This window comes from Pholcus phalangioides, unplaced genomic scaffold (assembly GCF_987345545.1).
Source record: "Pholcus phalangioides strain wild (caught in Gottingen) unplaced genomic scaffold, Ppha-v1.0 ptg000016l_1, whole genome shotgun sequence".
NCBI classification, from domain to species: Eukaryota; Metazoa; Arthropoda; class Arachnida; order Araneae; family Pholcidae; genus Pholcus; species Pholcus phalangioides.
Genome location: NW_028301609.1, coordinates 12,528,683 through 12,542,274, shown reverse-complemented (window position 1 = coordinate 12,542,274; position 13,592 = coordinate 12,528,683). Strand labels below are relative to the sequence as shown.

The window sequence follows — 13,592 nt, the reverse complement described above, 5'->3', positions numbered from 1 at the left end:
AACACTAATTTAGAGCAAATAACTTGAAGAATTAAGAATGGTATGGTCAGGAAGTCTTAGAATTGATTTAGCACATTGATTTCCTGAATGTGTGTTTGCTCATACATTTTCACTTATAACTAAACAACCAATGTATTGACAGAAACAGATTTATTGATAAAGGAAAGTGGACAATGAGCACCAGTTTGTATAAGTTTGCCAACATAGAACTGCTCACAACCCCAGACTCGTGCAAAGCAACTTACTTCTATTATCTCAAATGAGGCAGGGTTATGTCAGAAAAAAGTTAGTAAAAATTTAAAGCAGTGGTCTCCCCGTGCTGGCAAATACCGAATTGCTGAAACAAAATAGGTTTGATAAACTGTTCTGCACATGTTATGACATTTGTTTTAATGACAAATAATAATCCATTACAGACAACACTATTATTGCTAGTATTCCTTTGAATTGCCTTGAATTCACTATTATTGCTAGTATTCCTATTGAAGAAAGCGATAAGGGATAGTAAAAAGCAAGTTGAATCTAGGTTGGCAGATAACATTGGCTCTGACCCAAAATCATTTTTTCGATACGTCAATAATGGATGTAAGGGGACAGTTGGCCCCCTCTCGATAGGAGGCTCAAAAGTAGAGAGCAATGTAGGCATGTGTAGTGCTTTCAATGACTTTTTCGCGTCGGTTTTTAATGGAGATAATGATATTCGATATACGGGTGTTGCATGGGGTAATAAAACGCTCAACGATATTCAAGTGGAAGACGTGGAGGTCCTAAATCTTCTAAGAAATGTATGTGCAAGCAAAGCACCAGGACCAGATGATATCTATCCCAGGGTTCTCAGGGAAGGTGCTAATGAATTGTTGGGGCCAGTCGCACAGATATACAGGAGTAGTGTTGCTGAGGGTATCGTCCCGAGAGATTGGAAACTGGCTAACGTTGTTCCGATATTTAAGAAGGGTAGTAGAGAAGTGGTGTCTAATTATCGTCCAGTGAGTTTGACGAGCTCCCTCTCGAAAATTTTGGAAATTATCATCAAAAGGCAGTTTGTGAAGTGGATAGACGAGAATAATGTATTGTCGGATAATCAGCATGGGTTCAGGAAGGGGAAGTCATGTGTAACTAACCTCCTTTGCTTCTATGATTACGTGACTAAGGCTTTGGGTAAGAGCAAAAATGTCGACGTTGTTTACCTTGATTTCCAGAAGGCATTCGATCGGGTCCAACATGGCAAACTCTTGAAGCGTTTACACGAGATTGGAATAGGGGGCAACTTGCTGAATTGGATAGAATCGTGGTTAAGAGATAGGTCGCAACGAGTTATGGTGAACGGGGAATTCTCTGGTTGGACAGACGTCACAAGTGGAGTTCCTCAGGGAAGTGTCCTTGGCCCCATACTTTTTTCACTTTTTATCGATAAACTCGATCAGGGTATCGATGGAATTACTAGCAAATTCGCAGATGATGTGAAGCTAATGGGGGTAATCGGGAATGAAAGCGATAGGGAGTTGCTCCAGACCAACTTAAACAAGATTGCAGCATGGGCAAATGAATGGAGCATGACGTTTAGCGTAGATAAGTGCATGGTCGCTCATTTTGGTTCGAACAACCCACGGTTCTCTTACGAGTTGAATGGTGTCACTATCCCGGATGCAACTAGAGTCACCGATTTGGGAATTCTCATTGACGAGCGACTTAAGTTTTCTGAACATTGTTCAGCGGTTGTCAAAAAATCGAATAGAATGCTTGGTCTCATTTTCAAAAAGGTCTCTTCGCGTTCTCCTAAAGTCATTCTTCCTCTTTTCCGAGGCTTAGTTCGTCCTGGACTGGAGTATGCTGTAAGGTTTTGGAGACCATACCTACAGAGGGACATAGACTTGGTTGAAGGGGTGCAGAGAAGAGCTACGCGTGTCCTTATTGGCACACAGGGCTTGAGTTATGAAGAAAGACTTCATTTTTTGAATATGTTTACATTGGATGAACGCAGGTGTCGAGGAGATATGATCGAAGTGTTCAAAATTTTCAATGGGATGGATAGGATGGACCATGAACTTTTAGTACACCGCCAATCGACTGCTTTTACAAGGGGACACCAGTATCGATTGGTGAGGGACAATGCAAGGTTATGGTGTCGCAGGGAATTTTTCTCCAATAGGGTTGTTAATAAATGGAATAGCTTACCCCCGGAGGTAGTAAATTGTAACACAATTGACACGTTTAAAAAGAAATACGATAAACATGTTGGGGTAAATCGAGAAGCTATCCATTCTTAGAATAAGACAACCATAAGTATTCTTTATGGGCATTGTATAATATTTTATCATGTGTATATATTGTTTGTAATTTGTGTTAATTGCATTTTTAATTGGGTTGCTGTATTTTTGAAACATATGACAACCATATTTTTATGGGCATCTTTTTATCAGCCACCTCGTTGGGCATTTTGCCTGTTGTGGCGTTGTATTTGTATTTGTATTTAAAACATTTTCTTGCTTCATATTTGCAGAGCAGAGTGGGCTTACTGTTATGCAAAAAAGAGGGGTGTTTTAAAGTTATTTTAAAAATTAATTTTATAAAGTTTTATAATGATGATAATAATTATTAAGCTATTATTGCGCTGGATATATTAGATTAATCTAGTTTTAAACATTTGACTCAATGTTTAGTTATAGTTTTTTAATTTTTAAGATTGTTTTACAAGTACTTTTTTTTGTAGCTTCGTTATGTAATGATTGGTCGAATGGCTAAACCAGAAGAAGTTCTTGTGGTGGAGAATGAGCAGGGAGAAGTAGTACGAGAATTTATGAAAGATACAGATTCGATTCAGCTGTATAAAAACATGCGAGAAACATTAGGTTGGTTATTAGCGTACCTGTGCAATATATGCTATACCTGAAGTTGTTAAGATGAATGTGATTTATGTGGTTTAGCATCTGTTTTATGATTAGTCACTCTGGTTATACACTGATTTTTAACATTTTTTTCTTTTTGTAGTTTATTTGACTCATTTGGATTATGCCGATACTGAAAGAATAATGACAGAGAAGCTCCGCAATCAAGTCAATGGAAGTGAATGGTCCTGGAAGAATCTGAATACGGTTTGTATATATAGATTAATTTTATAAAGTTACTGTATTGGGTTTTAATTAGTTAACCTTCTACATGCTGAATTTAAATTTCTTGTCATTTTCCCTTTGTTTATCATTTTGATCCTCAAGTTTCGAGATAATTTTTTATTTTTTAGAAGTTAATAAGTGGGGGGGGGGGTAACCTATAGAGCAGGGGTTCTTAACTTTTTTTCAGCTGTAACTCAAAATGAACAAGACAAATTTTATGACCCATGGCTCTATTTCAGATGTAAACCTGCTTAATAAACATTAATTATCAGTAAAATGAAAATTTGATGTACGATCCATTTCGGAAGCCCTTGCAACTCAAATTTGTCATGATTGTCAGAGAATTTTGAAATAAACACAACATAAAGGACTCTATTTTCATTTTCGTTCCAAGTCCGCAGTGAAATCACGTTACTGTACATATGTATTGAGAGATTTCTGTTATCCGTTACAGCCCTGGTCCGGATGGTGATGGTTAATTGAAGTTTTACTGTACTTATTTCAAACTTATGAAAATAGAATCTTAATACAATCACATAATGGTAATATTAAAAATTATGCAAAAATTAGTTTGCTTCTCCCCCTCCCCCACCCCACATGATTGACATTGATCCAGCCATGTTTCTCAGTGAAAAAAGGCTTGCTTAATCAATGCTGTACTGTTAACTATATTAATTCCATCATATTTTTTTTAGTCATCATATTTTCCAATCTGACATTCTAAATTACAGTAATTTATTCATATACAGTCACTTTCTACACAATGAATGATCTCCATTCGTTTTGATCTGTTCTGTATCACAAATTAAAATTATCACTGAACTGCTCATGAATTTATTATTGATATATATATATATATCTATATATTTTTTTTTTAGCTTTGTTGGGCGATAGGCTCTATCAGTGGTGCAATGTACGAAGATGATGAAAAACGATTTCTGGTCACTGTGATCAAAGTGAGTATTTTTTAGTATTATATTAGGAAGAAATTTTTTTAGATGGTAGCACTTCTGGTTAAATATTGAATGCATAAGAGTAAGCAGTGAATATTTGAATAGTTTTACTATTCGTCCTAGTTTATTTGTTTCTTTTTTAATTAAAAGAAAAGTTTTATAAAATGTATTATATTTTGGCATTTATTAGTCTCTTGTGTGTAATATATATTTTTAGTATTTGAAGATTCCAATGAACATTTTAGCAATGAAATATTTAATGTAAAATATATGATACATATTTAACCATACCCTTTAAAAAATGGTATTAATTTTTCAGATTATAATTTCCTGAATTAAGAGAAATGTTTTTAGTTTATATTACAGTATAGGACCCTTCCAAATCTGGACAGTTATAATGTGTACACTTAGGTCAAATTTTTTTTTTTTCTATTGGGGGGGGGGGGCTTTTGTATTTTGGCTTTTTCTAATACATTGGCCATTTTATTTTGTTTTTGTTCCACTTATTGTTGGTGTCCACTATAATTTTCAGGCTTCTGGGGAACAATGATGGCAGCTGTGTGTCTCAAATATGATTAGTCGGGAAGTCAGCTTTAATCAAAAGAATTTTCCTTATTTTATAACTCGGTGCTGTACAGTTAACCTTTAATGTTTTAGAACTTGTCCAGCACTCTATTTTTTTCTCTGATTATCCAAGTGAATTTCCAAACATGCTGAAAATATCAAGTGATGTGGCAGGTAAAAGCTTTAAGCAGAAACATTATACAAATACAATGCCACAACAGGCGAAATGCTCAACGAGGGGGGCTGAGAAAAAAATGTCCATAACAAATATGGATGTTGTATATTTCTCAAAAATACAGCAACCCAATTAAAAATGAAATTACAAGCAATATATACACATGATGAAATATTATGCAATCCCCATAAAGAATACTTATGGTTGTCTCATAATTATGAACCATTTATGAGAAAAAATATTGAAGAAAAACATTAGGAAATTAAATGCCAGAAATATTTAAAAAGTAGGGGGGGGGAACATTAAAGAACAAAAATTCAAACTTCAAATGTGTAAGAATTTTGAGATAAAATTTCTAGCTTGATTATTTCAACAAATTTTAAAATTAAAATCAATTTAAAAAGACATAACATTGTTGTCACTTTGTCTGGCCATGCTTTCAGTGGTTTGTCAATTTCATCTTTGTCATCATCTTCTGCTGTCAAAATATCAGGCACAGCACTGAAAATAAATGAGTTCATCACTTTATTCAATTTTCTCGTGTAGGACATTTATATACCTCCCAAACTCTTACCTTTGATGACTTGTCCAACATCGAAAATATTTATTTTTTTCAAGTCTTCTACGATATAGTCATTTACTTTTATTTTATTTATCAAGTTTTTAATTCCAAAGCAATCTTCATCTCTTGAAGACAAATCATTAGTTTCAAACTTTTCTGAACTAGAAGAATGATCATGATAATGATTGCCATTTTATTTTTCCTCTCATTAATGTTCCTGTTGTTTTTAAAAATCAGCTTCTTACATTTACTTTTGCATTTGTTTTGCTGCAGCTGTTCTTTGTATGGAGTGCTTGTTAGCCCCATAGAATCTTGTTACTTTTTAAGGAAAGGGAGCCTGAGGTAGAGGTGAAACAGTTTAAAGCGATTCCACAAAAGTTTCCTGGGTCACTGGTGGCTGAGCCAATCTGGTGATTCCCATTTGTGCCCATTATCCTCTGGAATTCCTTTTTGACTGTGGCGTAGCCACTCTCATCAACGTTAAATACTCGTGAATAGTTTAGTATTTGTTTGTTCACAAATTTTTCTAAAAAGTCAAAAAATCGTGCCACCCTTTCTTCACTGAAACCTCTCATTTGAATTAGAATATAATTATAATGTGTATTAAAATCAGATGATCTCTTTGTTTAGATCCCTAAATTAGACCAGTCGAAATAGGGCAACATTGACTGGTTCAATTTAGGAAACATCACCATTTTGTGTAAATAGCAGCTTATTACAGCCATAAAGATATATTTTAATTGCTTATAACTAAAAATACAATCAAAGGGTTAGGAAATATACAGTAAATCACAAAACAGCATTCTCCTCTGAATCAAGTTTTTTAAGCCTTAAGAAAAGGTGATGGAAAACAGTAACAAATAGCTGTAATAAAGGTAGTGTGCAACCATACCACGACAGAATGCGACTGGAAATATAAAAAATGTGCTATGCACACTTCAGTTGCCTTGCCCTCTGGTATCAAGTAAATGTACTAATCAATTCCTATTTCTGAGAACAATAGGTGGTTCAAATTAGGCTACTTTCCTCTATATGCATATACAGGATGGGACAGTCAAACCACACTTTTTATTGGTATTAAAAAGTATGAAAACTTTTTTTTTTTGCATTTATCCTAAATAAGAGTCCCAATAGAAATTAATATACCGTTAGTCCCCCGTATTCACTGGGGTTACGTTCCGGGAGTGACCGCGAATAACAGAAACCATGAGGTTTTTTTATTGTATATCTTTATTGAACATCATGAGAAAGAGCAGGGTGACACAGAGGTAGAAGGGAAAGTAAAAGAGGGTGCAGCGATTGTTGGAAATGTTTTCTGAAAGAATGTTGTGATTTTTATGTTTGCAGTGTCCTCTTCTTCATATCATCAAGTATGTTGGAGTATGTTGACAAGGCTTCCTCTACTAATTTTTCTACATGTGAAGAACGTAATATACAGTGATCTATGTTATGAAAATAGTCTATTGCTGATTTGAGCTTGTGATTCCCTTCCGCTATGTTACTTGTGATGAACTTCTACTTCTTTATCTCGATCTTCTTCATCTGGTGCTGCTTCAGTTTCAGGACCAGTCAACTGCATTGACTCCTCCTCGGTCAACCCAATTAGCATGTATTCACTATCAAGGTCCGGAACGAAAAACCGTTTAAACCAATCCAGGAAAAGTGTTTTGGTAGTCCATCATTCGTCCAAAATACTGGGAGCTTTGGCTTATCCTTCCCTTTAGTGCTCACGGATTCAAAGATTTTAAAATGATGGTGGGCTTTATCATATACCCATTCGCATTTGGACAAAGTAAGTCTATCTCTACTTGCCTTAAAACCAGGGGTTCACTTTTTTACTCTTGTTAAACTTCTTTGCGGCATTTTATTCCAAAATAGTGTAGTTTCGTCAGCGTTAAACACCTGCTGATGTGCATAACCCTTCTTTTCAAAAATTTTCTACAAAGTCTTTGGAAATTTTCTAGTTGCCTCCTGATCGGCAGAGGCTTGATCGCCAGTGCTTTTTACATTGCGCAATCCAAATTGTTTCTTAAACCTATGAAACAACCTTTACTTGCATAAAATTCTGATGAAATAGACGTTTCACCAACCCTCTCCTTATGGAAGAATAAAATTGTTCCCCTTTTCTGTTATAGTATTACAATCAATTGGAATACATTTTTGTGTCAGTCTTGTACCAAAAAAAACACCATTTTCTGTACGTGAATGAAACACATGGATCCCATAGGCGCTGCAAAGTTTTGACGCCACGAGTGCCGCTACGGCTGAACGAATTTCAGTTTTCCTTTTTTTCCTGATATATCTCACCGTAGATTAGTTTATTCCGTAATAGTGGACCACAGCAGATATTGACTTCTCCAAGCATAGTCAATATATCCAATTTTTCTTGTCAAGGTTTCACTTTTATTTACCTTTTCAAAGCATTATTAGTAGCATTTAAAAGAATGAGCCATCCTAAACAATTACAACTCAAATTTTATAAACAAAACACGTGAACGATGATTGCTGAGTGTTGTCAAAAAATTTTTCCAATAAAGAAAAAAAACCATGAATACGGGGGGGGGGGGGGACAGACTGTACAAGCAAAGAAATTTCACTTTTTGAATATAACTCCAGGGAAATGGCGACCATCATTTTGTACACATTGTCTGAGTCTCATACAGTAATTATCAACTTGAAAACAACGGGTCAAACAGTAAAAAGAGGTAGTAGTGCAAGAACTGTTAGTACCCCCGAAAATGGGGAGGCTGTACTAGTGAAACTTTTTTTTGCTTGTGTACTATTTTCCATTTGTGCTCTTAAAATTTGTTGCATTAAATGTGAAAAAAAAAATGTTTTCTTACGTTTTTTAATACTTATAGAAAGTGTGGTTTGACTGCCCCACACTGTATATTGCTTTATTAATTTTTTTTCAAAGAATATATTAATCAAAAGGCTCAAAAAGGTATATTACTGCTTTGAATATGAAAATTTGGGAAATGAACAAAAGTTGTAGAATCACTTAAGTCCTGATGAATCTGAGTTTGAGAGAGCCTACTGTATTTGCTATGATTTTCCAAGCTTGGTTGATAAAATTTTTATTGCAAATGCTTAACAAAATTTTCATTATCATCTGAAAATTTTTTTTTTTTGGTTTAAGGATCTGCTTGGTCTTTGTGAGCAAAAACGAGGTAAAGATAACAAGGCCATAATAGCATCTAATATCATGTACGTTGTGGGTCAGTATCCTCGTTTTCTGAGGGCACACTGGAAGTTTTTAAAAACAGTTGTTAACAAGCTGTTCGAGTTTATGCATGGTAAGATATTGATCTAATTTTTATTAAGCTTCCTTCACATTTTATTTGTTTCTCCTACATGTATTAGTCACTCCCCTTTAAGTCTTTTTTTTTTTTTCTTTCTAATTTGCTGTTTGTACATATATTTCAATGCAAATTGAATGCACGGGTATTGATGCTGTAGGTTGCATTTACTCGTAATCATTCACATATTTAAAAGAACATTTTGCTTTCACATTACTCAATTCATTCCAATTGATAATACAGTCGTCCCTCTGTATTAGTTTAGATTAGGTTGCAGGGGACGGAGTGAATATCCAAGAATGACACAAACCATTAACTTGTCCTTTGTTAGACATTTTATTCGTATCTGGCTTGTGTGGCAGAAGTAGAAGAGGCATCCAGTGGTTTTCGGCGATGCTTTCTTAAAAGAATATTATTGTAATGTCTGTTAGCCCTTTTCTTCATTTCAGTTAATTTTAAGAGTATGGTAATTTCCTATATGATCCCGCCTCTCGGCAGGAACAATAGCTAAAATTGACTAAAGTCGATAGAACCTTGACAGTGTTCGATTTAAAAGAAATAAAGGGTATGGGGAGTAACAAGGCTTTCTCTTCCAATTTTTCTACATGTGAAAAAATGTATCATAGATGGGTCTATGTCGTGGAAACAATTTATTGCTGATTTAAACTTATAAAGCCTATGTTGCTCATGATAAACTTGTCATCCACTTAATCTTGATCATCATGTCGTATTGCTTCGATTTGAACCCTTCTCTATCCACCTGTTTCGTTAACATGACAATATCTTTCATAACTTTTTTTTTTGGCTTGCTCTGTAAAAATGGACTTGTCCTCGGGCACGCATTGTGGCCAAAAGTTCTTCTAATATGAGATTTTTCCATCTTTTTATAGCTTTTACAGTTCTAGCAATGATGCTAATTTCATTGGTGAAATTCAAATTCATCCATGGTTTTAAGATGTTTCCTGCATTTGCATCTTCGATTGCACAATCATCATTGAGTAATGTGTCTAGTGAGCTATAAATGTTTGCATTATATCTGAACAAGAAGCTGAATGCTAGATGTGGAGTTAGAAGGCATATACAAGACTCAAACACTAGCAAAAACTTCAGGAGTGGTTTTTAATATGTTTAGTTAACACATACAATTTATATTTTGCTCTTATACAAGAATTAGCACTGCAACAGCGTTTTCGCAGAAAACTGGGAAGGAGACCGCAAATATGAAATCCACAAATACAGAGGGAAGACTGCATTTATATTTACACAAGTTAGAGAGACAGCTGTACACATTTTTCCCAAGTGCTCTCTAGAGACTTTGTCATTCTGTAAGAGAGTCTGGCCTTGACGATCTTGATGTTCTTGGTAATCGCCACATCCTCTCTCAGTACAGTGCTTCATCACTGTACAAACCTTAGTGATGATTTTGATGTGCTCCCAGAACTAGTAGTTGTAGGCACTGCTGTGGGAAATGAACCATCAATGTCTAGCGACAATCGTAATGATGATCCGGGTGTATTGGCGACCACCATAAATTTGTCAGTTTTGTTTAAAGTGTTAATGACTTTGAGAGAAAATGAGCATCACCCTAATTTTTTTGTATGCTCTGTGTTTTGTTATAGAAAGTTGTGAAACAAGCAAATATGTGAAAAATTTTTTGTTAATACGTTTTAAAACATACTGTATTTGAACATTTTTTGGAGGAATGAGGGTGTGATTTATGTTTTTGTCAAGACTTCTAATAATTTTTACACATTTACAATACAAAGTGTTGCTCAACCACTGAATTGATTGCTATGTTATTTTAGTATCCCCCATAAACAATCCCAAGCAATTCATCAAAGCTCAGTTAATGAAATTTTTTGTTTCTGGAATATCATTTGTATATTCATGTCTTCGGGTTTTTACTTAATACAGTAAAACTCACATATAAAGACTCTCTTATTAACGATAATCGTCCACATTATATTACTCTCTGCTCTTGGTACACTTTTTATATTGTTAACATATCCCATCTATAAAAATAAATCCTATATAATATGTTTCTCTAGTCCCTTAAGCATTGTTATATAAGAGTTTCATTGTATATCAATGGAGCTTCATGAAGCTTCTCCTTTAATGCTTTATTTAAACACAAAAAATCTAGTTTTTGACCTTTCCTAGAAACTCATGCTGGCGTTCAAGATATGGCTTGTGATACTTTCATCAAAATTGCACAGAAGTGTCGGAGACATTTTGTTCAGGTAATTTTTATTCAGATATTTACATAAACCCTTGAGCATAAGGGAAATTTTACTTTACTGAAAAAATAACCTTAAGGAAATATTTTATTTTAATTCTCAGAATTTTGTGAAGAAGATTTGGAAAAAAATCAAATTTTTGTTGTGCATATGTTTGCATTTTGTTTTGCATGTGTCTGTAGAAAGGCAGATGTCTTCTCAGTATTGTAATTAAAACAAATGCAGTTGCAATAAGCCAACCTGATACAGATTCTCAAAAAATAAATGGGACATAATAAAGTATCATGGTTTGTTAAATTGTATAATATATATAAGAAAGGAACTGGAAGTAATGGCACTTATAAAGCAAGGGGGATAAAACCAGACTTTTCTCTCACTTAAGTCTCTCTCTCTCTTTCCTTGCCTTTGTTTTTAACTATGGGAGTCTTGGTAGATATTTCAGGCGGTCAGTAAGCCTGGAGGAGAAAAAGCTAATTGCTTTCACATTACTATACAGGGTGAATTTGACATGTTGTGCCAAATAAAAAGGATGGGGTGGTAGACGAGTCCAACTGGAACATGAAACACCCTACCAACCTTGTCCTATCCGAAACCGTTTGAGTTATCGGGGATAATCAATTATGAAAAAAATACTTCAAGTCTGAAAAACCAGGATTTGCTATGTTCCTGAAAGACCTAAATGCAAACTAAGCAAATATTTGGAAATAACAGAAAATAATTGATGTGACACCAATTTTATTGAAATGTCTGTATTTATAATGGCGAGCTATAAGCACTAAAAGGTTGAGAAGTTTGAAATCAAATTTTTTGCTGTCCAATTCTGCAAAAACCTGTGCAGTTACAATCGGTCAAATTTACCAAAAATTTGCCCATTGCACCAGCTTTCGAAAGTGCATACAGTAAACCATATCCGTACTTTGGTTCAAGAGAAATTTTGCATTTTGTTCTCAATACATCACTAAAATTAGCGTTTGTGTGTCTAAGTGGATATTCAATGAAAATTTGGAACTAGCAGATACAGATTTTTGTGAGAATTTGATTTTACAGAAAAAAATCCTATAACGTGGCATTACCTCTATCTACAGGATACCTGTATTTAATGGCGAGCTTCAAGCTCTGAGAAATTGGGGTAGTGGAAAATCGAATTGCTGCCAAAACCTACTAAAATTACTTCGACAAACACTGATTTCAGTTATGTATTGCAAACAAAAGACTTCATTTCTCCTGAACTAGATCCTTGATATGGTTTATTGTTATTATTGTATTCTCTTTTGCAAAAATAGTTTTCCCTTAAATAGTTTGGCAGTCTTGCAGAGCTTTAAGATATATATCTGGTGCAATGGACAAGTAAATTTGCCGATTGTAGCTACAAAGGTATTTGTGGAATTGATGATTAAAATTTTTGGCAACAATTTGATTTTGAACGTGTTCAATCTTTCAGTGCTTGTAGCTTGCCATTAAATTCAGATATTTCAATTAAATTGGTGTCACTTCATGTGATTTCTTCTGCTCTTTCCAAATATGGGCTCAGTTTATGTGTAAGTCTTTCAGAAACTTCACAAATTCAAGTTTTTCAGACCTGACACATTTTTTTCCACAATAGATTATCTGCCATAACTCAAAGGGTTCGAGATATAACAAGGTTGGTCTGGTTTTTTGTTTTACTTGGACTCGTCTATCACCCCCTTCCATTTGGCAGAAAGTGTCATGCTCACCCTGTATACAGAGTATTATTCTGCAGAAGGATCTGCAGCCATCCTTTTGTTGGAACGAGATCTGTGGCTTACATGTTACTTTGACACAAAAGGTTCAGAACCTCTGTTATATGTTGTGTATACCTGGAAATTTCAGATTGGAATATTTGGGGGGGGGGGGAAAGAAAAAAAAATTTCATTTTAATCAGAAATAATTATAATATAAATTTTAATTACTTTAGTTGAGGAAAATTCACTACTCTAAATGACATTCACATATCTCGGTTTTATGCCAATGCATGATTTTTTTTCTTTATGTATTTTTCAGATTCAAGTAGGAGAAGTGATGCCTTTCATTGAGGAAATATTAAATAATGTCAATACTATTATCTGTGATTTAGAGCCTCAACAGGTAAAACTTGTTTAATGTGTGTTTTTACCCATCCCCCATCATAAATTGAACTGATTAATTTTTTTTGAGAAAACTGAATTATGTTCTTTTTCTCAGGTTCACACATTTTATGAGGCTGTGGGCTATATGATAGGAGCTCAGAATGATACCGCTGTGCAAGAACTTCTCATTCAGAAATACATGCTCCTTCCAAACCATGTTTGGGATGACATTATACGTCAGGCAACAAAAGTTAGTTCTCTTGCTAACTATATAAATCTAACAAGAATCTTAATTTATATCGAAATAATACTTCATTTAGAAAAATCATTAATTCATAATTTTATGTGTACTTTTGCATACCTTCATAACATTTGATATGAATTTATTAATGTTTTTATATCACTTTCGCTGCTTAATTAACAATAGCTTATCTTTCAATAATTAATTTATTCAAAGAATATTTTTCCTCATAATAAAGTTGACGATTGTTGAAATAATATATTGTTCGAGGCCAGAAGATTAGTTTGTTAAAACATCCAGTTCGTTAATTGGAGGTTCATAAAATCGAGCATAGACTGTACATGCACAATAGGCCTTACACCTA

General features: G+C 34.3%; 1 protein-coding gene across 4 annotated transcripts in view; it reads left to right on the top strand.

Moving 5' to 3' along the window:
* emb (exportin-1 emb) overlaps positions 1 to 13,592 on the top strand; it is a 60,205-nt gene that overhangs the window by 25,870 nt on the left and 20,743 nt on the right. For all 4 annotated transcript variants that reach the window (XM_089245625.1, XM_089245627.1, XM_089245624.1 and 1 more), the window contains exons 13-19: positions 2,711 to 2,849; positions 2,989 to 3,092; positions 3,989 to 4,066; positions 8,504 to 8,660; positions 10,824 to 10,903; positions 12,923 to 13,006; positions 13,103 to 13,237. In XM_089245625.1, the coding sequence (XP_089101751.1) occupies positions 2,711 to 2,849; positions 2,989 to 3,092; positions 3,989 to 4,066; positions 8,504 to 8,660; positions 10,824 to 10,903; positions 12,923 to 13,006; positions 13,103 to 13,237 (777 nt within the window). The remainder of the gene's footprint in view (positions 1 to 2,710; positions 2,850 to 2,988; positions 3,093 to 3,988; positions 4,067 to 8,503; positions 8,661 to 10,823; positions 10,904 to 12,922; positions 13,007 to 13,102; positions 13,238 to 13,592) is intronic.